Source organism: Triticum aestivum, chromosome 5D, assembly GCF_018294505.1.
Source record: "Triticum aestivum cultivar Chinese Spring chromosome 5D, IWGSC CS RefSeq v2.1, whole genome shotgun sequence".
Taxonomy (NCBI): Eukaryota; Viridiplantae; Streptophyta; class Magnoliopsida; order Poales; family Poaceae; genus Triticum; species Triticum aestivum.
In genome coordinates this window covers 490,118,270-490,126,515 of record NC_057808.1, presented here as the reverse complement: position 1 = coordinate 490,126,515, position 8,246 = coordinate 490,118,270, and the positions used below count along the sequence as shown (strand labels likewise).

The 8,246-nt window shown below is 42.5% G+C and overlaps 1 protein-coding gene across 4 annotated transcripts; it reads left to right on the top strand.

Annotated features, from left to right (window-relative positions):
• The first annotated feature begins 2,246 nt into the window (after positions 1 to 2,246).
• On the top strand, positions 2,247 to 5,657 carry LOC123125671 (uncharacterized). Of its 4 annotated transcripts, XR_006461471.1 has the most exons (8): positions 2,247 to 2,452; positions 2,541 to 2,715; positions 3,249 to 3,356; positions 3,476 to 3,699; positions 3,775 to 3,898; positions 4,169 to 4,266; positions 5,069 to 5,297; positions 5,425 to 5,649. XR_006461471.1 is itself a non-coding variant. In XM_044546141.1 (6 exons), the coding sequence occupies exons 3-6, from the start codon at positions 3,502 to 3,504 to the stop codon at positions 5,138 to 5,140; spliced, it is 492 nt and encodes a 163-aa protein (XP_044402076.1). In that variant the 5' UTR covers positions 2,252 to 2,715; positions 3,249 to 3,356; positions 3,476 to 3,501; the 3' UTR covers positions 5,141 to 5,657. The 4 variants fall into 4 exon arrangements, 1 of the variants encoding a protein (XP_044402076.1); XR_006461470.1 differs by having other exon boundaries at positions 2,252 to 2,715; positions 5,425 to 5,653; XM_044546141.1 differs by having other exon boundaries at positions 2,252 to 2,715; positions 5,069 to 5,657.
• Positions 5,658 to 8,246: the final 2,589 nt, after the last annotated feature.

Sequence of the window (8,246 nt, the reverse complement as noted above, 5' to 3'; positions counted from 1 at the left end):
GAGGATTATCCTCATTGCTGCACAGAAGTATTATGTCCTTGATGCACCGCTAGATGACAGAACTATTGCAGGAGCAGATGCAGACGTTATGAACGTTTTGACAAAAACTCGGTATGATGACTACTTGATAGTTTAGTGCACCATGCTTTACGGCTTAGAACTGGGACTTCAAAAATGTTTTGAACGCCACGGAGCATATAAGATGTTCCAACAGTTGAAATTGGCATTTCATACTTATGCCCGTGTCAAGAGGTATGAGACCTCTGACAGTACTTTGCCTACAAGATGGAGGAGAATAGCTCAACCAGTAATATAATGTGAGTATGTATAATACACACTTTGCGTATTTGAGACAAAAAGATTAGTGCACATGTGTATATAATGTGAGTATGTGCATCTATGTGTATAGAGACTAGCAATATTGTTGGTGTTAATGGATCCAGGAGCCCGGAAGCATACATATATGTGCCAGTTTTCCCCGGTCTTTACGCTGCCCAAGGTGAACACCCACCGGAAGTAACACATTATGGCATTTACAATACTCTCGACATGTATTGTATTTAATATATGCCAACTTTACTTAGGCTGGTTATAGTGGAGAGTACCTTATACTAGTGTCATATCTATGAGACTATGACACTAGTTTAAGTTAGTACCTCCATAGTGCAAACTAACATAGTGGTAGTGTCATAGATGACTTCATTTATTAGTTTGTAGAATCATCATTTTTCAGGAAGCGCTATGTTACAGTAACATATTATGTTACTCTAAACACCTCTCTCATTAACTATATGCCACGTAAGCAAAAAAAATTAGAGTGTGCTATGTTAGTACCTAAGTTACTCCCACTATGGCTAGCCTTATAGACAACTCAAACAATAGCCTAATTGTAATTAGTTAGTCTATTTTTTACCAATTGCCATATGTGAGAAGTTTCATACAACAAGAGAATTGATGATACAGACAGACTCTTTCTCTCTTTTTTTCTGTTTCCTGCACAGCTGCACGTTACCAAAAATGTTATGTGGCATGTCTTACAACAACTTATGTACCCCTATTCATTATTCGATGATTGTTTCCTCCCCTTTGCTTTATTGCCTAGATCTTGTGGCACAGCGGTGAGGACCCCTCGGCCGTCGATGGCTCACCCAGGCAGGGCGGCAACTCCGGGCGGTGGTGCTTCTCAATTCGTGCGGTTTCCCGGCGACAGACGTCACCCATGGGTGTGCTGGATGACGGTGGAGGTCGATTTGGTGGTCCAGCCAGGGATGGGCGCGAATTTGCTAGCGAAACCTTGATTCGGCCTCGGCCAGAACCATCAACGCCGGCACCCACGGGCGTCCTTACCTCGTTGGAGGCGTTGTGGAGCAATTCGCGTTCCCTATGTTCCCTGGGGGAAACTCTAGATTCATGCTTTCCAGATTGTGTTGATGGCAACGTTCCTGCGTTGTCACCCCATATGGGGGCATCATCTTTGGGGTTGTACACCGGCTGGAGGGACAAGTGTTTAGCTTGGTGGGTGGGCGCATGTCTTCGTGCGCTTCTCGTGCGATCACCAAAGTGGAGTGGCGCACCATCTACAGTATTGACGACGGCGATTTGTGGCGGCATGGTGCAGCGGGGTCTCAACGTGGATACCGGGCGCGGTCAGGAGGCAGGTGTTGTTCGACATCATGTGGCGTCGACGTAGAAGGGTATAGTTAGATCGGTGCATTGATTGCTTCTGAAGATGGGACTACGGAAGAAGGCGGCAACGGTTCTACAGCGTGCGCATGCTGTGCATATTGAGGGTTTGCTAGACCGGTTGGTGCTTCCGGCTAGCCGGCAGGCAGCTTGGTGAGTCCACCGAATTTCTTGGTGTGCGTAACGCGCGGTCAGGGCACATTATCAGTCTTGTAGGTAGGACGACAGTTTTCTCTAGAAAAATGGCTTTGGGTTGATATATGTATTTATTTTATAAGTCGTTGTTGAATTTAAAACAACACAGAGGCTAGCCAACTCGCATGGAGAAGGCTCCCCCGATCAGTTCCTTCGATGGTCGTTCGATCGTGGTCAAACTGGTCTTTGACTTTGTTTGAACCGTTAGATGCTCGCTGCTCTCGCTGCTGGTTTTGACCGCGTGGTAAGTTTGCATGGCCAATGACCGGTGGGCTCTTGTTCTGTGCCTATTGGCTGGGTATAAGCCGTTTCGAGGTGCGAGTGCGCCCTCTCCCCGCACGCCGCGTGCGCGTCGCGCCATTTGCGGGGGCGTGGGTAACCCTGCCGTCGGCCCAATCCAATCGCCCGCACTCCGCAACCCTCCCTCCCTCCTCGATCTCTCTCCCTCAGCCGCCACAAACCCTAGGTCCCTTTCCTACGATCCCGTGGTCGCTGCCCTGCTCCATCCGACCTCCCTCGTCAGTCGTCGCCGCCCCCGCTACGGCTCCTCCGTCCACCGACTTTGTCCGTGCAGGTGGCCAGTTTCCTTCCGCCCCAACCTTCTCCACTGTCTCCCCAGTTCATACTCCGTCCCTTGCTACTCGAGATTCTCATCTGCTCAGGCCGCGAGGAAGCCACGTGAGGAGGAGAGACCTCGTCTCGAGAAGCCGCGGGAGGAGGGGCTCAACCAGAGAGGAGCAGATGCCAGCCAGGTAGCCGGCTCGGCTCGACGCCGTCCTTCGTGTCTGGGCCGCGGCAGACCCTAGCGCCGTCCTTCAGGTGTCTTCACGGCTGCAGGTGTGTATGTGAGCCCCCAACGATCTCTCTCTCCCGCACTCATTTTCTCTCTCTCTCACGTTTTGCCTTTGAGGCTGTAGATCTAAGCACTAGCTGTTTGTAAAAATGCTCAAGGTGGGCTGCTTAGAGGAGGGCAGCGCAGTATGTTCTACAGTTTCAGTTATATGATTACATACAGCTAAAGAAAAGTTTACATGATTCTATAGTTATTGTTGGAGATTTTTACTCACAGTACAAGCTAAAGGCGTGCAATCTGTATATTTTCTTCCAATAAAGAAACCTGGACCATATAGAATGATCCAATGATAGGATCCTGCTGCGTTCTAATGAATAGATTTTTCGAAGGATCTGTTTAAAGACAACAGGCATATATTTGTTCAGAGATCATATTATGCATCTTCTTTAGGAACTTACCTCGTTGCAATTTCTGGCCATGCTTTGCATAGCTAAATCGGTATCAAGAATATTGTATTGTTTATTTCTTACCACGTCTGATCGACTAATATGGCTACGTCTATGCAATACTTTTATAGATGAAGTTGGTGGGTTCATGGAGACCCAAGGTGCACTGACAGAAGATATCAGAGGAGCAGAGGAAAATGCAAGTGTGTATGTGTGAAAAATTATTGCTTTAACTCAAGGTATTGTTATCGGTCGTGTGATATATGAAAGTACATGATGTCACCACGCTCAAATTCCAGCTATTATCACTATCAAATAGTGTCAAACAGAGCATCTTATACTTTGTTTCTACGTGCAGATCAGCTCTTCGTTCTTTCAAGCGCTATGTTGCTTACTCAAATGTTTGTGGCGATTGTATCCTTGTGCCATGAATATTTGTACTTAGCAGATCAGTATAAACATATTGGCTATCTATTTACCAATTCAGAATTTAAAGCACTTTATTTTATGGCCTTGAGTAAAAGTTCAGTCGTTGTTGGCTGGAAGACATCTTCAATACGCCGTCAACACGAGCTTCCCAAGGTAATGATCTATTTATTATCAGCCCATATCTGGTCTGTAACAGGGTTCTTATGTTTCAAAATCCTCTGGCATCAGAAAGAAGATTTTGTGGATGATGTAAGATATCCACATGTTGTATATGTGGAAAAACCAAAGGCTCGGGATGTTGATTTTTCGGATGAAATGATTTATCAGGCAAAAACTACAAGTGAAATGGAAGGTAAGATACTGAATTGGAGTTATAGTAGTACCAGGCTTTCCATGATGATGTGTTGTTTATTGTCCAAGGACTTGATAAACTAGCAGAAACCATAGATGCCAAGTTTCTAATGACGAAGTCTTTACGCTGGTTCATGTTTGCATTGGAGCTAAAGTTTTGTTGTTATTTAGTGTGTTTTGTATTATATCCAATACCTTTCCATACATCCATTTCTCCTGGATGATTAAGATGATATTTTTTCTAACTGAATTAATCTGTCCTCTATTTCAGAAGTAATGCTCAAAAGCCTGAATAGAATTCCTTGGGAAAGGGTAGATGTTAGCTTCAAGAGAAGTAGACAATGGATTTTTGCCCATAGCACCATTCAGGTATGTTATGAACCCCATTACCTTGTGGTCCTTATTCTTCATGTCTGTTGGCTAAAAGTTTCTACACTGTGATTGCTTTACATGTTGGCACCAAAAAAGAGACCCCCTTTGAAAGGCTACATTTGTAAGTTTCATTAGCATCTGTCTACTGAAAGCTCTTGGCTACATTAGTTTTGTTTAAGCATTGCCATCTGTTCTAGAAATTTTTAGCAGTCAAGTGGTTTTGCTTATGTCAGTGCAAGAAGACATTAGAAGAATGGTCACACTTTAATGGTTAACTGCAAGGCTGTCAGTGCTTGCACTTTTGATTTTCGGAATGCTACAGATTCTTCTCTGATGATATAGTAGTAGTTGATCATGTGGGGCGTATGGCTCTCCACCGAGGCACCGACACAAGAGCTAGAAAAGGCTACCATTTAATTTAGTAGGTAGGTTATCACGGACCAAATACGGATGCAGTCCTTGCTGTCAAAAACAGCAGGCCCTCTCTCCATTTTATGCCCATTCAGGATGGCTTTGCTACCTATGCATTATAAGTAGATGAAAGCTCAAGAACACGAGGTTTAGCTCAACTTGAATGGCTGGCTGGCAGGGTAGCTCTATCCACTTTGTTTCTTGAAAACAAAAAGGGAAAAAAAGAACAGAGCTATCCTTGTCCATACGAGTTGATGCTCGTGTAATAAGCTGCAGTGCCAAAACTGAAATGAGATACAGTTGATAAGTGTGTTGATGAAGTGAATTTACCAAGTTGTCATCGTTTGAAAAAACTGAATGATTCTTTCTCATTTCTTTCGTGTCGCAGGTGAAGACGTATTTCTTGAACTCTGATGGGGCTGATGTGATCTTCCACATGATCGACCATTTTCTTTACTAGCGGTGCCAATTTCTTTCTCTTCTTCTATCTGGATACCAATTTCAATTGGATAGGAAATTGATAGGGGCAAAAGGTATTGGAGATATACTACAGTGGAATAGGTAGAACCTTGGATCAGTGTTTCGGCTTTTCTCCATTGGTTCGTAAAAACCGCATGGTAACTTGACTTTACAGAGAACCTGCTGCACTCTAACTTTGGTTTAATCTGTCGATAATGCCCATGAGTATATTCTTAGTGTATGTTTGACCAGATTGTTTTAACTTATGTTGTTCCTATGCTTCAGGAGACTGCAACTGACATGCTGGATGGGGAATAACCAAATTTGTGGACAAAGACAAAGAGTTCATCGCAAGGGGTGGTGTTTAGGATATATACACAAAAGAGGAAACTTTTTTTGTACAGAACCAAATTATATGATGTAATTGACCACTATTTCTAAGAAATGTTTATCATGTATTAAGTACATTTTATTGTGTCATTTTTTTTGAGGGGTAGCTTTATTCATCAAACATCACAAAGTGTGCGATAGAGTTCATCAAACCAGGCTTTATTGTATCACGTATGTTTACCTTCTTTTTTACTGTGTCGCCTATGTTTACCTTATTTTTAGCGTAAGCTATTTGGACTTTCTAATTGCAGGCTCAGTTATTTGACCCACCGATGTTCTAATTTGTTGCATAATTACATTAAGCAACTATTTACATTTCATTCTTTGTTTGTATTTTTAAAAAAAACTTATGCCTCCATGTTCCTGAATAACATAACAGATTATGCATGCTCAAGTATATATTTTGAAGGACAAGTCTATTCTTTTTTTAAAAAAATAGTTACAATTCGTGTCCTATGTGATTGCTCAAGCCTATAGTAACCTATTCATGTCACACAAATATTTTCTTTTTCCAAACCCATTGCCAAAAAAATACAACCATGCCAACTTTACTCTCTCACATCATAGTGGCCATATTTTCAATGTGATTGCTCAAGCCTATAGTAACCTATTCATATTATGCAATTTCCCTTTTCTCAGACTATTATTTCACAATGTAATAAACATGTTTAAAAAATAGCATGATTTAGCAGAAGGTCCTTGTAGCATGAAACTATTTTCATCGATAGCATGTCTTCAGCGGGTCTCTGCGCCATTTGGCGCAACGGGTCCTTTTCCCAGACTATTATTTCACAATGTAATAAACATGTTTAAAAAAATAGCACGATTTATCAGAAGGTCCTTGCAGCATGAAACTATTTTCATCGATAGCATGTCTTCAGCGGGTCTCTGCGCCATTTGGCGCAACGGGTCCTTTTCCCAGACTATTATTTCACAATGTAATAAACATGTTTAAAAAAATAGCACGATTTATCAGAAGGTCCTTGCAGCATGAAACTATTTTCATCGATAGCATGTCTTCAGCGGGTCTCTGCGCCATTTGGCGCACCGGGTCAACTAGTAATGCAATAAAGATGGTTGTGTGCATCGCTCGATGTAGACGCCGGGGCTACTACTCCTTTTCCAAAAAAAAAAACTCCATATACGCCCAATGAGGTCACAGACACCACGAACTTTGAAATCCAACACATTACCTAACTCCGACACAAAAATAGCTAGATAGTGCATAGAGGAATTCGACCTAGCATAACTGTACGGTTGACTGCTTGCAAAAAGCAACTGCATGGTTGGCTAGTTGTATAACTTGTATTGTACCATAAAATGAGGAATTTATGCAATCTGACAAATATCTGCATATGATCAAAGTCTTAAAGATTTATGATATATTGATATGTATGCGAAGAACAAAACCTGAATGACATGCGGAATAAGGAAATATATGATGAAAATAATCTATACCCAACATGCTGCTTTTGCACCCTTAATTGATTCATAATTTGGTGAACTCGCTTGCTCGTATGCATGTGAATGGCACACCTAATTATGTTCTGTTGGTAGATGGGAATCGGTGTGTCATGGAGTGGGAGTAGTACTGTGTACATCGTGGAGTGGACACAAATGGGGCAGGGGAGCCACCCCATCTTCTCACCGGAGGCATCCATTTAGCTCAATCTTCCGGCCTGTAGTCTGCACTACCACGAAGTTGGGACCTGCTCGACCGCGATCTCTTTGTAAGCTGCAGGCAATGGACATTGTACGTGTTCCTACTGTGAACCCACCTCGATTCTCTGCTCATGATGCTGGCAATTGATGGATCTTCCGAGGGATTAGCTCAGTTTGTCCCGTATTGTTGAACCTTGCACATGGAAGGGAAAGGAAAATTGTTCACCTCACAGTGTAGCATTTCCGAAACGTACCTGAGCGTGTCCATTCTTTATCGGATGGGTTTGAAGGTAATAGACGTGGTATCGTGCTTTGTATATACTTATCTAAATCTTCACAACCCTATGCAGCTAATTATAGTAACTTATATACATTAAACGTGTTCCAAAAAACTAAACTAACAAGCAACAAAATTTATGCAAATTAAAGCTCCCACATTATAGACACACCATTTCTAATTCCGCAAGTACAAACTCTGGCAGCCTTGACAAGATGAAGGTTTCAGCGATTCAAAGCAAAGAAGGAACTCAAATAATGGTCGTGCTTGCTTTGCCCAACCATTAAGTGTCACACATGCATTTTCTTTCTTGAAAAGTTTTGCTTTATTGATTTTGAAGAGATCTAAAAACAAATTATGGAACTCCAAAACTGTGAGATAGAGCCTAATTTCCCGGAAAAATTAAGACTAATTTTCATAGCCTAGGTAGACTCCAATTCGTCAGATTTAATTCCAATGAGAATGGTGTTTGTTTCAGCTTTAGGGACCCGATTCAGCTTTGAAAAGTTGACTTTGAAGTAAACAACTATTTCAAATCAGCATTGAAAAATTAGCCAAAATATGATTCAGCTTATGTCAGGTGTATTAGGGACGTGTTTGGTTGCTCATATTTGGGCCAACCAGGCCCGCTCGGAACGAAAATCAGCTGTTTGGTTGTCAGGGCTGCACCCACGTTCCGGCCCGCACGGAACTTAAAGCAGTCCTGGGCCAGGCCAGCGAGCTACTGCCGAATCGGCAGTTTCTCCAAACAGATCAAAATACGCCTTTCTTGTTAGAG

Excerpts from the sequence above, each read along its gene's own strand:
- LOC123125671 (XM_044546141.1), top strand. The coding sequence starts at position 3,502 with ATGTTGCTTACTCAAATGTTTGTGGCGATTGTATCCTTGTGCCATGAA. Across the intron at positions 3,700-3,774 it reads GTCAACACGAGCTTCCCAAG|AAAGAAGATTTTGTGGATGA; the intron begins GTAATGATCTAT and ends CTCTGGCATCAG. Across the intron at positions 3,899-4,168 it reads AACTACAAGTGAAATGGAAG|AAGTAATGCTCAAAAGCCTG; the intron begins GTAAGATACTGA and ends CCTCTATTTCAG.